This window comes from Centruroides vittatus, unplaced genomic scaffold, assembly GCF_030686945.1.
Source record: "Centruroides vittatus isolate TY-2023 unplaced genomic scaffold, ASM3068694v2 contig_400, whole genome shotgun sequence".
NCBI lineage: Eukaryota > Metazoa > Arthropoda > Arachnida > Scorpiones > Buthidae > Centruroides > Centruroides vittatus.
In genome coordinates this window covers 2026253-2050872 of record NW_027122215.1, presented here as the reverse complement: position 1 = coordinate 2050872, position 24620 = coordinate 2026253, and the positions used below count along the sequence as shown (strand labels likewise).

General features: G+C 28.6%; 2 protein-coding genes across 5 annotated transcripts in view; one reads left to right on the top strand and one right to left on the bottom strand.

Moving 5' to 3' along the window:
* Positions 1–24620, bottom strand: part of LOC136976439 (nuclear protein MDM1-like) — a 63662-nt gene that overhangs the window by 14202 nt on the left and 24840 nt on the right. For 3 of the 4 annotated variants that reach the window (XM_067271712.1, XM_067271711.1, XM_067271713.1), the window contains exons 3-9: positions 21228–21394; positions 21026–21106; positions 12690–12885; positions 12507–12606; positions 9386–9476; positions 2128–2321; positions 1896–1972 (exon numbers count right to left, since the gene is read on the bottom strand). In XM_067271712.1, the coding sequence (XP_067127813.1) occupies positions 1896–1972; positions 2128–2321; positions 9386–9476; positions 12507–12606; positions 12690–12885; positions 21026–21106; positions 21228–21394 (906 nt within the window). The remainder of the gene's footprint in view (positions 1–1895; positions 1973–2127; positions 2322–9385; positions 9477–12506; positions 12607–12689; positions 12886–21025; positions 21107–21227; positions 21395–24620) is intronic. The other variant, XM_067271714.1, reaches the window with a different exon arrangement.
* LOC136976434 (sperm-specific sodium:proton exchanger-like) lies at positions 15719–19776 on the top strand. The gene is made up of 2 exons (XM_067271700.1): positions 15719–15740; positions 16051–19776. Exon 2 carries the CDS (start codon positions 16082–16084, stop codon positions 19664–19666), a length of 3585 nt encoding a protein of 1194 aa, XP_067127801.1. The 5' UTR covers positions 15719–15740; positions 16051–16081; the 3' UTR covers positions 19667–19776.

Genomic DNA, 24620 nt, shown 5'->3' with positions numbered 1-24620 from the left:
ACACAGTTTGGTGGGACACTGGAGTTAATAAAATTGCACCTATTTCACGAGTAGACAATGATTCATTTGTTGCAAGATTAGCAATGCAGGGATGATCACGAGGCTGCAGACTTGGTTTTCGTCCTGTACGTTTAATTTTGCTATAATTATCACCCTTTTTTAGTACATTTTGTACTGCAGTTTGAGATCTTCCAAGTTTTGGAGCAAGTTTACGAGTTGACCATCTTTTTCCCTTAAAGAAATAGATTTTTTGTATTTCACTTTCAGTTAAGGTTACTCCCCTTGGCATTTTTGTCACTTTTTTAGTTTGAATTCTTAGACTCACCCAAAATGTTACACATACTAATTTACATAAATACATGCATAGTGGATTGTTCCATTCAACGGTAATAATCAGTTTTCACCCTTGAGTTTATAAATTGTTTACAACAAAAAATTATAACAATTCAAATTTTTGATTGTTTATTAAAATGATACAATACAAAGACTTGTTTATTCCATTATATATTCTTAAGACTAATTAAAATCATCTCATATAGTAACAATTGACTGTAGATGAAAAGAAATTAAAACACAGAAAATTTTCACTTGAGTTTATAATTTCGTTACGGACTGTAAACATCTATATCTTTTATAAATAAATTATAATAGATGGAATAATATTTAGTATATTTTTGGATGAGATTACATTATTATCGATTTAATAAATAATGGTTCAGAATTAAAAGGTAACATTTATGAGAAATTAATTTATAAACTTTAAATAGAATAAATCCAACTTTTTAATTCAGTTAATTTTTTAAAACTGGATTAACAGATATGATGTACAAGTAAGATATATCACATCTGTTAATCCAGTTTTAAAAAATTAACTGAATTAAAAAGTTGGATTTATTCTATTTAAAATCTAATTTAAGGCATAACTGGATTTCTGAAATGAAAGCTTTTTTTTGTTATACTAATACAAAAATTAATCAATTAATATTTATTCAATGATATATAATCTCATGAATGTTAAGACACTTGCTAGTTAACTGTTTTGTATAGTAAGATGATCTAAGTTATTAATAGCTGAAAAGATTAAATTATGGAATTTTACAGTCCATGAAATTTTCAAAAGCATGGTTAATACATCAAGGTAAGATTAAAATATTTGTAACAAAAAGTATTACAATTTTGCAGATGGGGAAATTGATATGATATCTGAGTTACATTTCTATTATACAAAACATTTCAAAGAATTCTTTAATTGATTAAAAACAATTATCAGCAAATTATTAGATAGATCAAATGTTTGATTTTGTTTCTACATATTTTATAATTAAACATTAAATTTTATATTTTCCAAAGATTATACTATGCCTAAAATAAGATAATATATATTGTCAAAGAAACATTTTCAGAAAGTAATAAAATAGTTAATTATAAAAGAATGATGCTACACTTAATTTAAAACCTAAAGAATTTAATTTTTAATTGTTTGGTAGTGATTGACTCTGTTGACAGCAAGTTACTTAAACTGGAATGACCTATAATTCAATGTTTTAAAATATAATTTATAATAAATGAAAAGTCTACATTATTATGTTTAATGTTGTTATAAATGCCTGCAGAATTGATCCTTGAATTTGAATTATTACATATTTAAAAATAAAAAATGATCTAAATAATAAAATTTATAATTAAATTAAAGATAAAGTTATATATTTTATGAATTTAAAGGTATTCTTTAAACATGATATTTATATTGATTTTCTTCATTAGATATATTACCCACTACATCTATGTATCTATTGATCGCTTAGAGTATGAATAGAAATGCAATATTCTTATAAAGTTAATATGTTTTCATTTTTCATTTATTACTATTATTTATTTCATTAAAAATAATTTACCATGTTTTCCTTCTGGAGTCTTTTTTGAACTATCTGATTTTTTTTTCTTTTCTGCACTCTTGGATCTTGTGGGAGACCTGAATATTAACAAAAGGATTTTATAATTGTCTATCAAATATTTAAATTTTCTTTTTATATTTATAAATAAAGCGATTTCATATTATTGAAAAGTCTTAATTAAGATTAATGTTTATTTAATCATGAATTATTGAGGGCACAGAAATTTAATTACCTTGAAGCAATTACGGGTGAAATTGAGAAAGTAGAACAGCGTTCTTGGTTAGAAAATTCTGGTAAATAGGGGGATGATTTTTCACCAAGAAGGGGTCCTCCGTGACTGCGCCACCTGTATTCGTCTGCTTTCTTCAATCTCTCTGCTACCTCTGAGTACCAAGCATTAGGATCGACTTCGGCTTTTACTTCATCCTGAATTTTTGAAGTCAAAAAGTTAAAAATTCTAAAATATTTAATGTCTAAAATGTAAAATGTATTTCAATAATTGTTAATATATATCTGTAAAATGTTTGAAACACTTCATATTGATCAGTATGAAGTGTTCCAAATAAAGCACCACACATCAATTTTTTTTCCCTTTAGTAATAAAGAAATGCAAAATTTGAATATTTTATTCTAATTTTTGCATAAAAATCTAAAAATATTTCATTATGTTTTAAATTTAAATTATACTGGATGATTGCAGTTAAAATACCCCTATTCAACACTGTCTGTAAAAATATGTAGCAATGCAAATGCAGCCAAAATCTGGTATGGTGATATTTCAGGATGTAAAGAAGATATTTCTGTAAAAAAAACTTAGTGCTAAAACTCATCACTTGGCAATTTTGTATACTCTATTTGTATAAGACAGAGAATCTTGGGGATGTAAAGGATACCTGTTCAATGTGATCTCTATTCAGGTGTAAAAACCCAAAGACGATGAACAGTGCATTTCAATGGCTAATCATAATTGACCCTCTATGATGCTTCTCACATATGCGAAATGTTCTTTCAAGGCTGGCAAATTTTCAATGTGTCCTTGTTCAAGGACACATTGAAAAATCACACATGTTAAGTGTCTTCAAAACCAAAAATCACACAACTTAAGATCCAGAGAACAAAATGGCCAGATGGTAGGGAATGCATACCTAATTAATCTGTAGCTACTGTAGATAATATCTGATATGTGGAAGCATTCCATCTTGCATGAAAGAAATGGACTCAAGACATTCTCACTGTTGCAGCTGAGGTACGACAAAAGTGTTGAGCATCTCTTAATATCTCTGGACCATCACAGGCCCATTGGGACTATTTTTTTTTTATGAAGAATAATTCAAGAATAAATGTGACTGTGAATCCATATTACATTTGTCCTTGTGAATCTAGATTAACTTTAGGTGAGTGCAGTGTAAAACATGAGGTGTTTCTCTGGCCTAAATGCAATAGCTAGATTTTCACTTCAGTAGAGCAGTGAACATCTGCCTCTTATTGCTCTGCAGGAACTTCTTTGGCCATGATGAATGCACTTCCATTTTGGCAAATAAGATCAAAGTAAGATTAGTTAATTTTTCCTATCAATGGCAATCAACTACTGGTTGCAATTCATCTCATATTATCTTATAGGAATAACAATGTGCCAACTTTCTCAGTACCTTCCACATTGTGCCATAAGATACATCCAACTGTCATGACATTGCAAATCTGCAACATTATTCATTGACTGTTCAACAACAGCTGTGGTAGCATCTTCAGCAATTTGTGAAGTGATAAGTTTGCACTTCAACCAGGTTGATATAAGGAAACTAGATGTCTGGGAGTAATTATTCCCTTGAGAGCTTGTAGAGTTAATGGTTTTTGGCATTCTTAAGACAGCAAAATTCCCAAAATGCAGCCACAGCATTGCTGTTGTTTTCATAAAACAACTTTACAAGAAATGTAATTTCAGCAAGATGATTGCCATCTTAGCTGATAAGAATGGTATTAAACAGTTATGGCTATTTATACCCAAAACTTAATGAAACACATGCTTATGAAATAAGAAACTGCTATTCTATTGTTTGTAGGATCAAAAGGGCCATAGTGATGAGTTTTGATACTAATTTCTTTTTTATAGAAATGCTTTGTGCCATGTCCTTAAGTGTCTCTACACTAAATTTCACGCTAAATATCTCTAGACAGCATTGAATACTGATACTTTAATTATGATCACAACAAATATGACTGTTACATTCTAATAATTTACTATATTAAAAAATGTGTTATGTTATCTTTATACATATATTAAAAAAATATATGTATAAAGATAACATAAAACATTTTATAAAAATTGTGGGGTAAATACTGTACATATACATTCTTTACAGATATCTAAATAAAATAAATTTATAATCAGTCTTTATTAGCAATAAGGGAGAACCCTGTTGCACAGGGGCAGTTACATAATTCAAGTAATATTCAATATGCTTACATTAAACCACTAAATCAAATAAATTTATTGTTTTTTTTCAAAATTATAATTCCTATTTATATTTAAAACTTAGTCTAAATAAATAGACACATATACAGATGGGCTTATCACACCAGTGAATGAGATAATTATCAATAAAGAATTTGTGAATTAAACACCTTAATAATGAACTTTACAATGATGATGATTCTTTTAACATGTACATAAGAAAGAACACTCAAAATGCATTTCAGACACAATAAACAGTCCCTCTTCAGTTGGTGTTCATACTTCAATATATATTATAAAATAAATAATAAAAACATTAAAAGGTTGTTGTAAACATGACAACTTCACAAACATCATAGGTGATATCTCATAAGTGTAATTTCACAAACATCATTGGAATTTGGAAACATCACAAACTTGGAACAAATATTTGTTCCAAGACTATGAAGTGATGTTTGTGAAATTACACTTATGAGATATCACCTATGATATTTGTGAAGTTGTCATGTTTACAACAACCTTTTAATGTTTTTATTATTTATTTTATAATATATATTGAAGTATGAACACCAACTGAAGAGGGACTGTTTATTGTGTCCGAAATGCATTTTGAGTGTTCTTTCTTATGTACATGTTTGTAAAGTTTATTACTAAGGTGTTATCATCATTAAAGAATTTGTGAATTAATCTCATTCACTGGTGTGATGAGCTTGTCTGTATATGTGTCTATTTATTTAGATTAAGTGTTAAATAGTAATAAAGGCAAGAAGCAATACATTATTCCATCCTATTTATATGTTGATTAATCAAAAAATTTTAAAAATATAAATAATACTAGAATATAAATATGATATTTAAAACCTTAATATTGAAGGAACTGATAGTTCATTCTATAAAAATGCAATATTAATCATGATATTCTAAAATCGCAATACATTTTTAGACAAAAGATTTAAAATATTCTTTGAAAATTTGTAAAAATCTTTTTGTAAACTGTAACAGGAAATTTTTCAGAAAAAATGTATCATTTAGAATAGTGATTTTCAACCAGTGTGCCTTGGAAATTTTTGAAGGTTATTAAATAAAGAAATCCAAAGAAAGAAGCCCAAGTAAGTGTACATGTCAAAATTAAAATTTCTTTAAATTGATTATATGAGTTTTTCATTGTATAATAAATAAACATATACATAATGTAGTAAAAATATATATTCATAAGCAAAATTAATATATGCATATAAATTTAAAGAAAAGTTCATTTTAAATCAAAAATGTATCTATAATTATCCATATTTAGTTCAAATTATTTTAACTTACAAACAGCATGACATTGGGGCAAGTTTGTAAAGGCAATTATCATGCCACTTTTAAATGCAAATTAAGACTTAATGAAGTAACCAACGATCGCCTGAAAGATCAGGCTATAATCTGGCTAATTAAATGATTGATATAAAGTAATTTGTCATTAGACGTAGACGTTAGACGTCAATCATTTAATTAGCCAGATTATAGCCCGATCTTTCAGGCAATCGTTGGTTACTTCATTATACACGTCAGGCTTTAAGATGTTTATTGTTTATAAGACTTGATGTTAATTGCTTTTCTTATGTAAATGAAAATTATTAATTTAAATAACTATTGTTGTAACCTGCTGCTATTTTAAGGAACAAAAATATGTTTTATTTAATTCACAAAAAATATAGACAAAAAGAATTGGGTTAAGTGGCAAGTAATCTGGCAATAAAATATTAATGGCGTAACAATATAGAAAACATAACATTTATTAGCAGATAAATCACTGGCTCCAATTTTACATAACTTCTTTGCAATATGAGGTAGTAACAAATTATGGATCGTAGCTTCTTCTGTCTGAATGCCAAGACAGCTAGTACAAACACAGTCTTAATTAACATGATTTTTTTCCTTGGAAATTTAATTATAGGTTCAAGTGTGGCATGAGATAAAAAAAGGTTGAAAAACACTGATTTAGAATATATGATGTTTGGATACTCAATTTTACAAATATTAAAAACTGATTTAATTTCAATTTAATAGAAATCTAATAATGTATTAAATCTGATTGAGAGATAAATCATTAAATAAAAAAAACAAGTAAAAAAAATACAAACTTTTCAGTTTTAAATATGATTAAGTAAAATGTGAGTTTTAAAATATAATATTAATACAATATATAATAGTTGTAAGCATCTTGCCCCTAATAAATTAATTTAAATTAATAACCAATTGATGAAGATATACAAGGCTTATCAAACTGTAATGGAACCAAGGAAATTAAGATCCATCAAAACAAATGAGACTAAGTTGTTGGATGCATTTTGGTCTTCACCAGACCCTCTTCAGTCACAGTTACATAGATACAGATACCTACAACAATTGCAAAAAACTTAACTAAATATATAAAAAAAAATTTACAAAGGAAAAACAAACCTACAATATTTAACTTAATATATAATGTAACCTCTAACTATTAAGTTAAATATTGTAGGTTTGTTTTTTCCCTTCGTAAATTTTTTTGGCTCAATTTTCTTGGTTCTATTACAGTTTGATAAGCCTTGTATATGCTTGTTATAGTTTAAAAAAAGCATATATTGTATATACTGCATAGGGACACTGCTGACTAAACTGAGGGGACTTAGCCACTTCATAGCTCCAGCTCTGATTTTAATCTCAGCTTAATATATGGTGTACATCAATAATGCAGGAATTATGAATATATTGAAATATGCCAGGCATTTGTCAAATTTGTGCAACAAAAATTATCTGAGTTGAGATCATCATCTGATTCAATAGAAGTTGTTGGGTTGTTCCCAACTGTCCATATAACAAATTGACATGGCGTAACAATATAGAAAACATAACATTTATTAGCAGATAAATCACTGGCTCCAATTTTACATAACTTCTTTGCAATATGAGGTAGTAACAAATTATGGATCGTAGCTTCTTCTGTCTGAATGCCAAGACAGCTAGTCCAAAAGTGAGGGTTTTCCTTTGTCCCCTCTTATCCTCCTACATGATTGCTCCAGCCCTTTTATCTCTTTACAGGAAGTAGAATGCAACTGCTACATCTTAACAGGAAGTAGTTTGTGACTGCTACGGCTTTACAGGAAATAGTCTGTGTCCACAACAAAGTATTACAGCCTAATTCCTTTATGTGACCCCATATAAATAACTCCAACAGTATTAAATCTGGACATCTGTTAGCCATGCCCTAGGTATCACATCCTGACTGACCTAGCCATTGACCTTTGAAAGAGTTGTTGATTTATTATATCATCATGCTACAGCAGGTATGAAATGAGACATCTAGTAATACTGGTAACATTTCTTTCAGAAATGTTAGATAGATGTGTTCATTCATACAGGAGACAATATGTATAGTGAAATCAAAAACCAGCTAACACATTAATACCAAATTTCTGTTGGTGACTATGAGCATGAGTTGTATAGAAATTCTCTTCACACTATATCCAACTGTTCAACAAGAAACATGTTCATACAAAGTCTAGACTTTCTGCTTATGAAATGAGTATATCTGTTGTACATCTTAGCCCAGGATTATTATTAAATTCTAATGGATTTGTGTGTGCTTTAAAAATTTCCAATTTTTCCAGATATCTCATAGTGTGTATATTAGATGTGGGTCTGATGATGGTTGCCTGTACTTGTATGTCATGATGCTGCGAGTAAGCTGCCAGCATCATATTATCAAAATCTTTATCAACTGTGTATTTATGTTCCTTGAGACGTTATAAATTACGCATAATGGCACCCACATAAACCAGTTTTGATGTGAAGCATTGGTCGATTAATGGGATGGAGTAAATCCCTGCAGTCGAATTATGGTTATATGGTTTCTTATCATTCCTTAAAATTCTGAATATTGTTGGGTTGCATCGATATACAACCTCAACATTATTAGCTCTGGCCGCTTTCTTATGTATCCTTCTTAAAGATGGGATATAATTTAAAACTTTTCATTTCTGGTTTACTGATGTATGCTGACGTTTTGATGTTTGAAAGGTTGCGATCAACCTCTGAAACATTTCTATCGGATAACCATGTTGTTCTGCGATCTTTAAGATGTAATTCAGTTCTGTTATGGTGTCCTGTATGCTGGTACAATGTATATATGCCTTCTTATCACGGATCTAAAGGCTGTGAATTTGATGTGCAAAGAATCAACAGAGTTATGTGGAATTAAAATAGATTGAAATTAATTATATAACCTTAAAAAATAATACTTGGAATTTTTTAAGGTTATATAATTATCTGTACAATACATTAATAATATATCAGGATTTTAGTAATTTATAAATAAACTAGCAGAGATATTTGGCATTACCCAAGCAAAAAGTAATTACGGACAAACATTAAAACTATAATAAAAATTTGATTTTTTTTTCCTCAGCAATGCTAGATATCTTCCTTTGGATTACTCTAGATTGACCTTCTTTAATTTCTATAGAGATTAGACACACATTCAAAAATATATGTACAGATCAGTAGTTCTCAAAGCTATATAGTCCACAGACCACTTAAGCTGAGTCATAAATTAACCAATAATCACCTATGCCCCTGTCCATTTCATATCCTGTAAAAATCACCTTAGATACATGCCAAAATAGTTTATCTGTTCAGTAATTTAACAAGAGATAAGCAAAATATAAAATAAAGTATATAAAAATATTCTTTCAGTTGGATAAACAACATATACTATAATTGCAATTTATAAAAATCATTAGGTCAGTTTGCAGACAACCTGGCACAAGCTCATGGATGACCAGCAGTCCACAAACTATGCTTTGAGAACCACTGGCATGGATGATGATTAATTCTTTATTAAATGTTCATTCACCTGTAGCTGTTGATATTAATTTTAATTAATCTATATAATATTTAGAGGAATAATAATTGATAAATTATTTAATTATTATAAATGAATAGATATAAAAATATTGATTCTAAAGATAAAAGCAGAAGTAAATTATTATTAAATAATAATAAAACTTTTCTTCACTTTCTCAGCTTTTTTCCATCCGCCATCGATGTAAACGTAGGAAGAGAAAGGTCGAAATTTTGATTTATATTCTGTTTTCTTGATTCTCTTCCTGAAACAAATTTAATTGTAATAAAATATATTTTAATAAAAATAATTAAAACAATTATAATTATCATAAACAGTTGTACAATTATTTGTGACAATTATTTTGTTGTAGATAAATATATTTAATACAGTATTACAGAATGGTGCTGTATATCTAAATATATCTTTTTCTAGATGTTATGAACAAAAATTCTAATTATACTTGTAATCCAATAGTCCTTTTCATACAATAATTTAATCTTCATTCAGAACTGATTTATTATTATAACTTTACTATTGTCTTAATTTATTATATATAAGACAATAGTAAAGTATATAATAAATTAAGACAGAAGTGCAACACAGATTCTAAAACAGTGCTCCCTAAATGTTGTCACTCCACACCATCCATGCTAGAAGGGAGCTGGCAGATGGTATGACAAGATTTAGGGAGTGTTGTGTTAGAATTAGAGTTGCACTTATATCACAATGATTTTGATAACATTGAAAATGAGGGGCTTGCAAGTACTAGGATTTCAGTGAGCTATTCCTTGTTTTTGATCTCCAAGAAAGCAAATATATATATATATATATATATTTCTCTATATATGGCTTCAGGATGTTTGATATACTTATATTAAGGTCATTAGAAATGTTAATTGATTGAGAATAACAATACTCTCAAACACAAGGAAAAGCCTTCTGCCATTCATCAAAATGCCTTTCAATATCAAAGAAACTCTTCTTTTTTATTTGCTCTTTGATGTTAAAGGATGTTTACCAATGTCAACACCTTGTATCATATGCAAAAAATCAGTATCCAGACTACATTATAATTAATTTGTGGGAAACATATCAATCTGCCAATTAGATTCAAAACCAATATTGTCTACATGAAGTCAGCAAACTCTTTGCAAATTGATGAGAAATGGACAAACTATTGATTTCTTAGAATAGAATATTTTTTCATGAAGCCTGAAAATAGCTCTCCTAGAAATCATTGTACATATGGTAGAAGCAAACTCAGGAGAGAGCTGTCTATGTATTTTGCTATGCCATTTCATTCTTAAGATCAGATAATGATCTTATTAATATATTGAGACTCAGCTACGTCCCAGATTATTTTTCTTGATTATTTATGTTTTTTCTAGAGCATGGATATAATCATTTGAGAGTTATGATTCTAGCAACTTTAATTTGGAAGTGACTAATATCAAATCTTCCATTGATTCCTAGTGCTATTCTGCATAATGGCAAGGTTTCATGATGCTAAATTAGAAATTATACTTATTTTCAAACATTTTTTTAAAAGTTTAAAAGTTCAGTAGTCAAATCTCAAAGATACAAACAAAGCAAGCTTTAAGGTTTACCTTATTTGCATATTTCTGTTGTTATTGGTTCAGTATCTTTAAATTCATTTAAATGTATTATAAAATATTTTTTTTAATGTTTTCTTTTTGTTTTCAAACATTCAAACATAAAACTTTTAAATTAATTAAAACAACTTTCTAATTTATATTGTATTACTAAAACCCAAACTATAAATGAGAATTAAGGAAGGCTACATAGACCTAGAATTTATAATACTGTATTTTCTTAATTCTAAAACTCCAGCAATTCAAGATGCATCATGAATTTGACATTTTTATAACATTTTTTTGATTCATTTTAATATTAATTTAATGAACATATAGTACACTTCACGCCAGCATTTAGAAATTAAATAAATGACACTTCTGTGTTGTGGCGTTACTAACAGTGATTTATTAAACTTCAGATATACTTGCAAGTACTTTCAACAGTTTACAACCGTCATCCTCAGGAGAAAATCGAATACCTTTATTATCGAATTATCAGCTTTTAACGGAAATTTCAAATTATGTGATGCACGTGGTTGGAATATAGAATAAAACATTAAAATTGAATAATTAAATGTGTATGTATGTATATATATATATACAAAACAAAAATAACAACATAACAAAAATTTACTTGGATCCATGTATTTAGTTATTTTCTATTTATTTTTACATATTAACATTTAAACAAATTGTTCGAACGGATGTAGAAATTTGAATTTTGTTGCACATAAATGTTCGAACTGGAACAGATACAAAGAAATGTTCCAAATAATTCAAAAATTTCAAAAATACCTGAAGATGACTTGTGGAGCAGGTAGAAAAGCATTTGTAGGATAATAAATATTTGTTCTTGGATACGTAAGGTGGTTGTGTCAATACTTTCAAAGAATCTGAGTGTTTATTGAAAGTAATAATTTATACTATTTTTTTCATAAATATAAATTTTTTGGACAATTTTAACTATCTTTCATTCTGATATAAATGCAATATATTTCTAGCTTTCAGACAAATGTGATGGTGATTTGTTATTTAATTATTATTACATACAAATCTGATAATTAGAAAATTTGATTAATAAGAAAAACATTATATATTTTTTAAATGCTATCTAATTTTATCAATAATAAGTTTAATTGTAAACTGCTATTGAAACAAACTGCTATTGATGTACAGCACATAATACCATTTTCTAGTATTATGTCTTTTTAAGATTACTGATTATAACTTTCTTATGTCACAAATCTCGTCATTTATGAGAGTATGAATTAGCATAACAACAGAGAATTTTCATATTATTGCAGTTTATCAATTGAAGTACTGTACATGTATGTATGATAATATTCTAAAATGAAGTTAACATTACTATTGATCCTTGTAAGAAATTATCTATAATGATTCAATTAATTTTTTTTATTTTATTATAAATGATTATTTTTAAAATAACATGTGAAACATTGTACTATATAATAAGAAAATAGTAAATAAATGACATTTTATTAACTCTTCCAATATAAAATACTGCCATGTAATATCTGTATTGTATTTTTTAAACCCTAATTATGAATAATCATCACATTTTGGATTAATTCAGCCCTAATTTGAAAAACATTTAAAAATAAAACCAATAAATATAACAGCAATGTTAATTTAATTTAACATATTTTTTTTTGAAAATATATATATGTTTAAAATACCTTTTTAAAGCTTCTAAAATTGCATCATCATCCTGTAAGTCTAGATCAGTTCCTAATTCTAGGGTTCTAGGAGGTTGAATAGCTTTTGGTGTCCCGTTTGCTACGAAAGGATAATTTCCTTATTTCATAAATTTAAAAAATTTTTATAAGACTATTTTCTAAAAATTATTTTAGGGTATATACCAGATATAACTTCAAGTTCCTTAGTAGCACACTCGGCGGCAATCATTCCCATGGAAGCGGATTTCCGAGCCACTGCGTGAACCATGTCGGAACCAGATTTGGGCCATGCGAATTGCGATCTATATTCGGTAGTTTTCGGATTGGTTGGTTTTATATCAGATTTTTCAGGATTTTGTGATTGTGTTGGAGGCAAATTCTACATTATTAAAAAATTTTGATTTAATTAACAATGAATTTGTAAAATTTTGTTAATTTAAAAAGTTTAAAAATATGCACATACATCAATTTTACGTAACAAATTATATAAATATTTTTCTTCTTTTTTAATTCTATTTAAAGATTTTAAAAGACAGAATTTAAATTTTTAAAACATTTATTAAATGTTTTATGAATTGCAAAATTTTATGGCTAAAATTTTTACATCAAAAAAAGATTAAATGTGCAACAAAATTGAAGTTTACATTGTAAATTAAATACAGTTTTAAATTTAAACAAATGAAAGACATTTCTGAGGAAAATAAATTTGATGTAAATTTCAGAAAGTCTTTAATAATTTGTAATTTTGTATAATGACAGTTCTTAAAGAATTTATTTGGTAGAATCAAAACATACTGTAAGGATATTTAATAAATTAATATATTTACAAACATTTATCTCATTCTGAATAAAATAGTAATATATAATTTTAACCATTCATTTGATTGTAACATTTAGTTGATAATATCGCTTTGCAAGAGGCTGTTTATTTTATAGCAATTGAATCAACTTTCTTATTTGTATTTCATTTAAAATGTAAATTTTTCACTTTTCTGAAACAGAATAGCAATTTATGTCCATTTTGAAATCGTCAATAACAACTTTGTGCAATACTTTAAAAATATTTTTTAATCTTCTATGAGTGAAATTAAAATGTGATATTTAAAATAAATAACTTATTAGTTAAATATTACTATATCATTAATAAATTTTAAACTCAATCTCTGTTTCTTTTTCATTTAATGAAAATAATCTGTAGTTGAAACTGATTGTTACTTAGATATAATTTTTATAGTAGATATACTTTTAAAAGTTTTGTTTATTGCTTTCTTATAAATTAAACAAAAAAAAATCGATTTTTTATCAAGAATATTTAATCTAAAATCATTGAAACTAGGAAGGTTTTCCTGATAAGAAGGACACATGCCAAAATAACAACTTAAATCCTTTGATAAAAATCAAAATGTATTAATACTTTTAAATTTATAATCACACACGTAAATTTACGTGAAATATTCCGAAATTTTTAATCAGTTTTTTACAAAATGAGGAAAATACCTAAATACACAGTTTATACCATAATTTAAAAAAATCCAATTTATTACTTAGATTAGTGTTTCTTTTTACTGCCTGAAAATAGCTCTCCTAGAAGCCATTGCACTAACCGATTACCAATTAATTAAAGATAGATTTAACTTTTTATTTTACAACAAACATTTTGTATATTATCATTAGCGACTTCCCCCTGATAGTACTGTACCTTCTATATCGATCTGTCACAATATTCGAGAATAATGTCAAACGAAGATTTCATTGGACAGTTTCAAGAAGTTAATGTGAAAAATTCAATAATAAAATACTAAAACAGATAACCATAAGTGAGCAAAAACAAATTTGCTAAGAAGTATCATTAATCTATCTGCATTTTTTAAATCCAAGATCTCGTTTTAATTCTGAGTAAGATAATAAGAAAGTGCTTGGAAGGACAATAGTCTGAATTCGCTTGGAGCGATAATCAACTGAGAACTTTTCTGATAAAGACGTTCTCTTCTTACAATAGGTAAGTGAATCGGCAACTGTTCTACCGGAAAATGTCTGCATCTAAAGTGAAAAACAGCACTTAAATAATGGAAGAAGTCAACACTCACTTTTGTGCCGTTAAGTCCTTATGTATAGCTAACGGTAAAATTTTTATCAAGTCATTGAGCCAAGGGATTTCGATATAGATGTATTTTTAATCCTTACAAAGTAATCAATACGTGTAATTCACCATTAAAAAATGAGTCTATATGCCTACAGAGTTCTTTACAGAGACGATCACTATAGCGAAAGTAATTAAATAGACGTATAGTGCGTTAATTCTATTTATATTTTTGCCTAGGTTTATTATATTGCAAACTGAAAAACTGTCCTATCAAACTTAAATAATTTTGTAATAAATGCTAATTTTTGTATAGAAAAATTTTATTTAAATATTTCCATGTTGAAACCGAAAGGAGTATGGAAAAAAAAAAAAAAAAAAAATTGGTTGTTTCAGAATGGCAGAAAAATATAAAAATAATTCTTCCAAAATGTCCTCCCATATAAAAATGTGATTTTCTTTACAATGGAAGTTCATCATATATAAAGCGTGACAGATAGACACGTTCGAATTTATATATTTTATAGGTTACATTTGTAGATGAATTTTACCTTTCTTTTCTTGGGATTTTGTAGCTTATTTCGAAAAATCAATTAATAAATAATCAAAGAGAATTAATAAATAATAAGTGTTGAAGTTTCTGAGAATTATTAATTACAAAGTTCATTTTAAAAATTTCTGAACTGACAATAATATAGATGCGTCCCTCATGCACGTACCACAAGAACGTAATTTTTAAAAAAAGATTTGAAATGTGATTTTTATTAAATTAAAAACAAAAGAAGAAGCTAAAAACCGCCTCGAAAGAAAGGTAAACGACATTTTTGTAGTGTGGAGGCATTGTTTTCCGATTAAAGATCGTGTCTCTAACCTTTTTTTTCATTACATTTCCATGATGCATACAGTAATAAGACATATATTATTCAGTCATTGATCAGTCTTACAGTTCAAAAATATTTTATTAGACTAATATAATTAATCCGGCGACTGAACACTACAGTTTTATCTGAATCTAACACATTGTTAGATTACTCATTTTTAATTATTAAAACACATTCAGTAAAATAATAATTGGATTTTATCGAAATAATAAAAAAAAAAAAATAAATTGTTGGAGAATAAATTATTACACTAGTAAAAGGCGAAAATATTTGGTGAGTAATAAATTAATCCGACAAAATTACTAATATTTCGTTGGACTAAGCATTAAATTAAGGTCTTATATAATATTTTAAAGATTTAAATACAAGTATGATATTCCTTTAAAGGTCGATGAAATAGTTAAATATCGCGTGATCGATCGATTAAATTCTAAAAGTATAGATTCTTGACCCGCAATTCGATCGATAATTTCAAAGAATCGCGATTCAAAAGTCACTATTCTCAAATTGCATATTTTAAATTCGACTTGCATTCTTCAGTTTCTATTAGTAAATATGATATTGATTTATATCTTTTTTTCAGATAAACTTCGAAGAAGAGAAACTAAATAAAGATGCAACCCATAAAAACGCAATGCATACATAACGTAAGCGAAAATACTTACGATTTATTTACCCCCTCAATACTAGCGTGTTTATTAATCGCTGGTTTCTTTGTAAAATATTTGGCAAGACAAGAAAAATTTTCGGATGCGGCTGTTTTGATGTTAATGGGAGTACTTATTAGATTCTCGTTAGAACTGAACGTTAAATTTGCAACAATAAAGAACGTAATCAGCAAGCAAGTTCTACACAGTTCTGATGAAATAATCCAGATAACTTTTCCTTTAATGCTGTTTATTACCGGATACACCTTGGATAATCAAATATTTACGGATGTCATTTATCAATGTTTAATATTATCTGTATTGGGATATCCTATTTCGATCACCCTCACTTCTATATGCATGTTATATATATTTCCCAGTTACGAGTGGGAATGGCAACTTACACTTATATTTGGAGTACTAGCGCAGATATCCGATCTGTTTGGTTCCATTGACATGTTTAAAGCGAATAACAGAGACACAAAACATGTATCGACTTTGATTCAAGGCGAATCTTTAATAATTAACGCATTAGCAATGTTGATAATGGAAGTATTTCTGCCTTTGCTAAAACTTCATTGCAGCTTGCTAAGGTCGATACTGACTTTCTGCTCGAAAGCCATATTTTCTTCGTTGATAGGATTTCTGGCGGGTACTGCTGTGAAATTATCTTCACATTATCCATATCAGAACAAAATCGCAGTAATTACTTTTCTGTTTGCCTCCTGTTACTTTATTTTCTCCTTATCGACCTTACTGCACGCATCTGGTGGATTAGCAGTAGTGGTGATGGTCATTATGGTAAACAATGAAAAATACAGTTTTCCTCCTGAAGTGGAAAGAGTAGTACAGAAGTTTTGGGAAATGGGCAAGCTTATATTTGAGATATTACTCTCTATATTAATAGGTGTAATAACTGCTGAATCCCTATTGCATATTTACGACCTTGGTTCACCTTCTGTAGAGGATTATTTGCGATTTTTTACTACTTTCGTCGCTACTCTTGTCATAAAGATAATCACTGTTGTGATACTTTTTCCTATTCTGTGCAGAAGTGGATATGGTTTTGATTGGAAGAAAGGTTTAATAATTTCCATTGGATCTATGAAAGGATGCGTAACGCTTTTACTAGGTAAAATATCTCGAACTTTCTTCATCAATGATCAGTCAGCCAATGTTTTATTTTTACATCTCCGAGTTCTAACGACGTTTACAATATTAATAAACACAGCATGCCTAAGATATTTTATTCGAGTTACTGGTATTAATTCAGTATCTTCTGCTAGAAAGACTGTTATGGCTAACGCAATACGCTACTTGAACAAGACAATGGAAAATTCTTTCCACGCTCAACAACTTGATCCATTTTTATCGAATGCGAACTGGAAATGGGTAGAGATTCATACACACATCGAAGATCCTTATAAAGAATATGAATTGGAACCAGGAGACATTCCGTTTTATCAATCGAGATATATAAAATGCACGAACTGTTTTGCAGAACATGTGTTACCAGCCACCGACTACCAACTTGCACAAATGAGAAAAGAATCCAGTATAAGAGCCTTAAAAGCTGCTCAGACTATATACTGGCATCAATTTCATAATGGAATTATAAGTAAAGATGCAGCTAAGCAATTGAGTATCACTGTTGAATGGGCCATTCAGACAAAGCAAGATTATTTAGATTTTTCTGAAGTTAAAAAACACATGGTCGTTAATAAATATACAAGCAAGGCCTACGATATTGTAATAAAAATGTTGGATATAGTTAATGCTTTCGTTAATAAGGAACGACGAGAGTTGGAGAAAAAGAACAAAGAAGAGTTTAATCAATCACGAATAATATATTCCCACCATTTTATAGAAAATTTAATATATTCTCCACAATTAGAATTTGTGATCCATATCCTACTTTTCGTTTCGTTGCTAATTAATATTCTTGAACTGATTTCTGTTTTTCACTTGAATAAGAATTCGGCACATCGTGTCTTAGTATTATCTTCTCTTTTCTTTTGTTTTTTAAGTATAGAAAGCATCATTTTCTTTTTCGATATTCTCTTTCGAATGTTTTTATTCGGATTTAAAGACTATTTCGGAAATCCCATCAACGTAGTCTCTTTCGTAGCGGAAATTGTAGATTTTCTGATTATTTTATTATATTACACTGGACGAAGCATTGTTTTTAAATTCGGCAGTGCTTACACATTTTTCGAAATTCTGCTTCACCTTCATTTATTAATTTTCCTTCGACTCGTTTTCGTCATTAAACCAGCTTTGATAATGATTAAAAACTACTTGAGTACGAAAATTAAAAAGAATCTTTATCAGTGTTTCGAAATCGCTTATTGTTTTATCGTTGGAGAAGAAGAAATACGAAATAAAACGGATATGATAATAAATTACGAAGAACTGTCTATTTGGCTTAAAGAAAAGGTCGAGAAAAATAGACTTTTCATGATCAGAGAGATGACACAAATGCAGCGTACATATCCAGAAGTTGTAATTGGAGCTACGAGCAGGCTGGCAGCTCGAATTATCTTCAGAAAAACCATAGACCGCTTAATAAATTTAGAGAAGAATGGGTTGATAGAAAAGAACATAGTTCATAAATTAAAACGTAACTATGAGAATAAGATGAAGAACTTTACTCGTTTGCCAATAGGAATCTCAGTCAAACGTAAGATTGAAGACATTCTAAAAAACACCGAATGGATAATGGGCCAGAAACAGTACAAGTACTTTACTAGCATTTTTACTAGAAAAACTTACGAACAAGGTGATATAATTCATTCCAGGGAGAATTTTTGCACTGGCATTCACATAATTTTATCAGGAGTTGTCAAAGTGGAAGGCATTTCACAATATCAACGGACTAATTTATTACCAAATACAGATTCTATGAAATATTTCGATAGCGGTGGCTATTTTGAAGATTATTTATTCACTGGACAGACATTAGGTTTGATAGGAGTTTTAAATCAAAAAGAATTTGTCACGGATAGTGTTTGCGAGACTGAAGTAACGACAATATTTATCAACGAAGCTCAAATGAAAGAAGCAATGAACCAGTTTAATGACTTAGAGTATAATCTTTGGAGAGTGGTAGCAATAGGAATAGCAATGTATATTTTGAAATATCATCGTCGTTATCAATCGTTTTCAGATGGAATGCTGAAGGATAGTCTTCGTAAAGCTTTATTACCAAATCTCTTTAATCGTCGTTCTTTCAAAATTACAAAAGAAATTCGTGATATCGTGTTAATTCAAGGAAAAATAATTGATGAGAATACTAAAAATGAATATCTTGGACCAATCCACATTGCCGAACACGCTACTAATTTGCAATTTCCATCAAATATTAGTTATAAAGTTCGTCCTATCGTGTTGATCTTGGCTTCAGAAAACTATAAGCTTCCTGATACGTATCAGTGGTCGATTAGACATAGTAATTTCTATGATATTTTATGTCCTATACACAAATCCAAATATAAAAAATCTGGCAAGAAATTTTCAAGTAAATTGAATCAAAAGAAAATATTAAATGACTAAATTGTAATTACTTATATAAACTAAAAGAAATTAAAAAGTAATTAAATATTATTGATAATTAATTATTTAAACATTTATCAAATCATATTAATTATAATAATTACACCAAAATCTGTTAAAATATTTTAAGTTTTTATTGTCTAACTTCAATTTTGTTTTTCTTTCTCTCCATTATAGTTTTAAAAATACTTACTTTATTTAATTACAACGGATATATATTCAAATCATACTAAATAATTTGTTTTTAATAAACAGAAATTATAGATACCTGATATACATGAGAATGCACAGGGGTTATTTTATAAAATTATTATAATTAACAAAATTTGAGAAGTAATACATCCAAATTTTGATAAACTTTAGGCGCCATCTTCGTTCGTATTCACGACAACAGTGATCGTGTTCAATGATCAATATAGAATAGACACAAAGATTTTCAGGTAAAAAAAATCTGATCCTAATGGTAAATGAAAAGATCCTCAAAAGGTAAAAAGTTACGGTTAGATTACGGATCTGATGTTCAATAGGATCCTACTTACGGATTTACCATAAATCCATAAGTCAATAGGACCGGGTCCATAAATCCATAATTCCAAATCACTAGAATTGGGTCCATAAATCCATAGATAAGGAGGATAGGAGGATGATCCCCATCTATGAATTTATGGGCCCGATCGTATTGAGGTTCAGGTTCGTAAATCCATCGAGAACAGCCATATAACATATCTTGTGATAGTATTTCGCTTAAAATTCAATTTTGGATTGAATTTGTTTAAAACACTTCATTAAAAATATATTGAAGTTTAAATATGAAGTAAATCTATTTGAAATTAAGTTTACGCGAATATAATTAAAATTATTATAATCTAGAATCTCGAGATGTATTTGAAATTTCTTAAATTTTAAAACAAAATTAGACCAATATTTTATTTCTTTTATCGTTGTTTTTTTTAAATAAAATAAAAATAAAGAATTTAAATGATATTCGGGAATTCTTGAGCCGAGACATTTACGGAAACCAAAATATCCCATCATCTTAGCCATATGTGAAGAAATCCTTTAAGTATGATAGTAGGTGTTTTGAATAATTATACAAGTATGGCTAAGACGAAGACATAGGACAATTTTTTTTTAAATGAAAATTTAGTGTTATAACAACACATTAAATCAAACCCAGAAAAAAAGGAGCCTTCAAAGGGGAACTGGGTTTTAGTCAACAGCTATTTTTATCCATCGAAAAGTGTGCAGAATTATATGAACGAATATTGCAAAAATAGTGAAAAAGTGTGGAAGAGAAGAAGAAAACATTAAACATTTATAAAAATGCAGCGTTTAAACAAAAGCCTTGGGAATGCTTACGTGTTTTTGTCTTTTTCTACCTATATTTGGGTCAGCGGAACGACTTCTGAGAGTGGGTCGGGATTTTGTCCTTTCTTCAGACTGAAATAACATTTATTATTATTATCAGTCGATCATTTTTTTAGATTTTTTTATGATGATTCGATTAATGTGTTGTTATGGCAAAGAATGGGCCACAGACGATATTTTTTGATGTACATACCCTAGCTCGGAGTTCTTGGTCTCCTTTGGAATCGTCCGACGTCATCGTGTCCAAAGAATCCGAAGAATCTCCTTCCTCGCAGTCGAAGTGAAAAAATTCATGAGCTTTATAGGCAAGCTCTGGATTTTTCTTCTTTCGTGCCAATGCTGGCTCCAACGTAGTAGATGCTAAAGAAGAGGAAAAGATATTAAAAATTAAATTAAATTTCGATGGCTATGACTTTTCGATACAAAAAAAAAAAAAAAAAAAAAAAAACTCAAATTAATCACAGAAAATTTAGATTTATCGTTGTTAATAATACAATAATCTATATCTAAAATGTATGGAAAAATACTTAAAATTATATATTTTTAAATATTTAATAACAATTTTTAAGTATCGTTTTCCTTTTATGTTATCGAAATCATTAATATCAAGCGCTGAATCGCATAAAATACGATCTTTAAAAACATTTTTCTCGATTTACACTTGGTTAGCGTGAAATAAATCAAGATAAAGTGATGTAAATTTATTATTGTACGTTCTCGAGTAGACAGCATCCAACATTATACATAAATTATTATAGGAAGACAGCTTTTTGATGATGTTTATGATTGGTAGCTGGCATTTGAACAACATATGAAAGATTCAGATATATGATTGAATATACGCATCAACGTAAAGAAATATTTATATTTTTTTTCATATTTTAAGACGTTTATATCGAAGAGATTTCTCCAAGATGGATTATTTTAATGTTGCTGCAACGACGTTGAAAGGAATTCTATCTTGATAAACTGTCTACTGAGATGTAGAAAGTAATCAAATTTATAAAATAAGATAGCGAAAAAATGAATTTTCGAGTTGAAAAAGAAAGATTTTAGCAATATCGATCGGGTTTAATGCGTAAGATATACTTTTTGAGTTTGATAAATTCCGATTTATTTGTTTATTTATTGCGATATTTTATCTAAATCCTTGGAAATAGAATATTTAGGAATGAAATGATAACTTACTGCATCCATATAAGAATTTATAAGAGGATTAATGTGGAAATTGTTATAATTTTATTTGAATTAAAGAGAAATTCTATAATAAAGAATGATAAAAGGCCCTTCATGGTAATATTATCGTTCCTTCTACAAGACAGGTGCAAAAGTTCTTCCCTCTCGTACAAAGAATGATAATTTACATTAAACTTGGACAAAAAAAATTAAAATAAAAAAAATCTTAATTATTTATTATGAAATCGTCGCAATGCCGAGCTGCAATTTTTAATCATATTTTAATTTAAAAATTAATTAGGGTCTCCGGCCCGAACTTTCCGTATCCTGTCTCGATTTTCATCTATCTAACTCCGTTCTCAATATTAACAAAGGACGTAGAGACAATGAGAATTAACAGGTCTGCAATTTTCAAATTGCAGTCCAATAAATAATATTCATTAAATATTAAATTTTGCATAGAACAAAAACATGTAAATTACAAAAGCCAATTAATTAGCAAATAATCATTAACATTGTCCGTACGTATTCATTAAAACGATTTATTACCTTTATTAACCGCAACAAAATAATGGAAATTTGTTATGTGTAAATACTAAATGAAGTGTTAAACTAGCAAACAGTCACATGACAATCCAATGAAGTAAAATCGATAGGAGCAACGCATAACACGAAAACGATTTTCGACTGCTGGGCTACAGAAAGGAGTCAGTGACCTATTACTCTTAGTTCATTACAAAAGAATTGTGATTTATTTTCCTTACAAAAATTTCCAAATATTTCATGCTGCTTACATCGTACTGAATGTCGTGATTTATATTTTGTAAGTATATATTCTGATAGTGACAGATGCAGATAGAATTCAAGTAGTCACTTTATTCGATCAACTGTAAATAAGGCGGTGGTTTACAAATTGAAATTCTTGTGCAGAGGTAATGGAATATATTAAACTATTACAGAATAGAAAATTCCGGAAATTCATTGATGTATGTCGGTTACGTTTGTAAGTAACGTTTTCCAGAAATATATAAATTTTGTATCTTACAAATCATAAGAATATGGAACAATTTTATATATGATATTCGATATTAAATATTACTTTGATATATTAAATAAACTACATAAAATATGATTTTTTTTTATATTTTAAAAATGTATATTTTTAAATAATTACACGTTTTTGAAAGTTATTACTTATTAGAATTCTGATTTATGCTTTCTATTTTAAGAAATTTGGCTTCACTAATACTATTTCCTATCAAAAGTTTTATCATTTCCATTCCTGGGCGTCACAAATCAGTTCACTTCATTCGTTCTTTGAAAATAATTTAAAAGGAAATTATATTGAAATATCTTATTTGATGCGGATCACTGACATCCTCTTCCATCATTATCTACCAAATTATATTTTTATCCTAAGAAACTTTATGTAGAATTGGATGTAAACTACCATCATCATGAAAAACATATTCGAAATTATTTGATTTCTTTAAAATTTATATCTTATCATGCCAGTAGTATAACCATAGAGGGGCTTAAAAGGCCCGAACCCCCTTAGCTTGGTAAATAAATAAAAAAATCAAACAAGTAGACCTGTAGGAAAAAGATTCGAATATGATAAATATCTTGAAATCTGGGATCTTTGTCACCAGGGGCAAATTAAGGTCCCTTCTCTTATTCCTGAGTGTGAGACGTTGACGACACGTAATGAGTCAGATCTCTTCCCTCTTCTCGGCGCCCCCTTACTTGGCGCCCGAGGCACATGCTCAGCCTGTCCCTTAGTTGCACCCCTGCTTGTACACATGTATAGTACATATAATGGGCGCGTTTCCTTGTCAAACAGCTAAGTAAGCAAGCCAATGACGTAATTCGTTTCATATATAACGATCTATGTCATTCGTTTGCTTACTTGGCTGTTTGACAAGGAAAACGCGCCCAATATTTAAAAGTTTACTCTTCATCCACAGTGCTAATGGCTACATACACAGTAATACAGGAGTGAATGAAAGTTTGCAATCACAATCAAATTCGAGCCGCCATGGCTGCTCGAATCTGATTGTGATTGGAACCGATATGGCGCGCCATAGCGGTTCCAGTTACGCTACCGTTCAATGGAATAAAATGACGGACTGTTCTACGGTAATTATCCGTTAACTTCAAATAAGAAAGACATCAAAAATAATAAATTACACCTAAAACCAGAAAATTCTTCAGTATTTAATGATTTAGGAAAATAATTTACGAAAAGCCGTATCCTAATTGAAAATATACAAATAGTATCATTAAATACTAAAATGAGTTTTACTCCTCAGCTTTGTTATATTTAATATATTTTATAACAAAGAGAATTTGTCACGTTCTTGCTATCACTAAAAGCCGCAGTCACGCGATCCACTGTCATGCTTCGTAC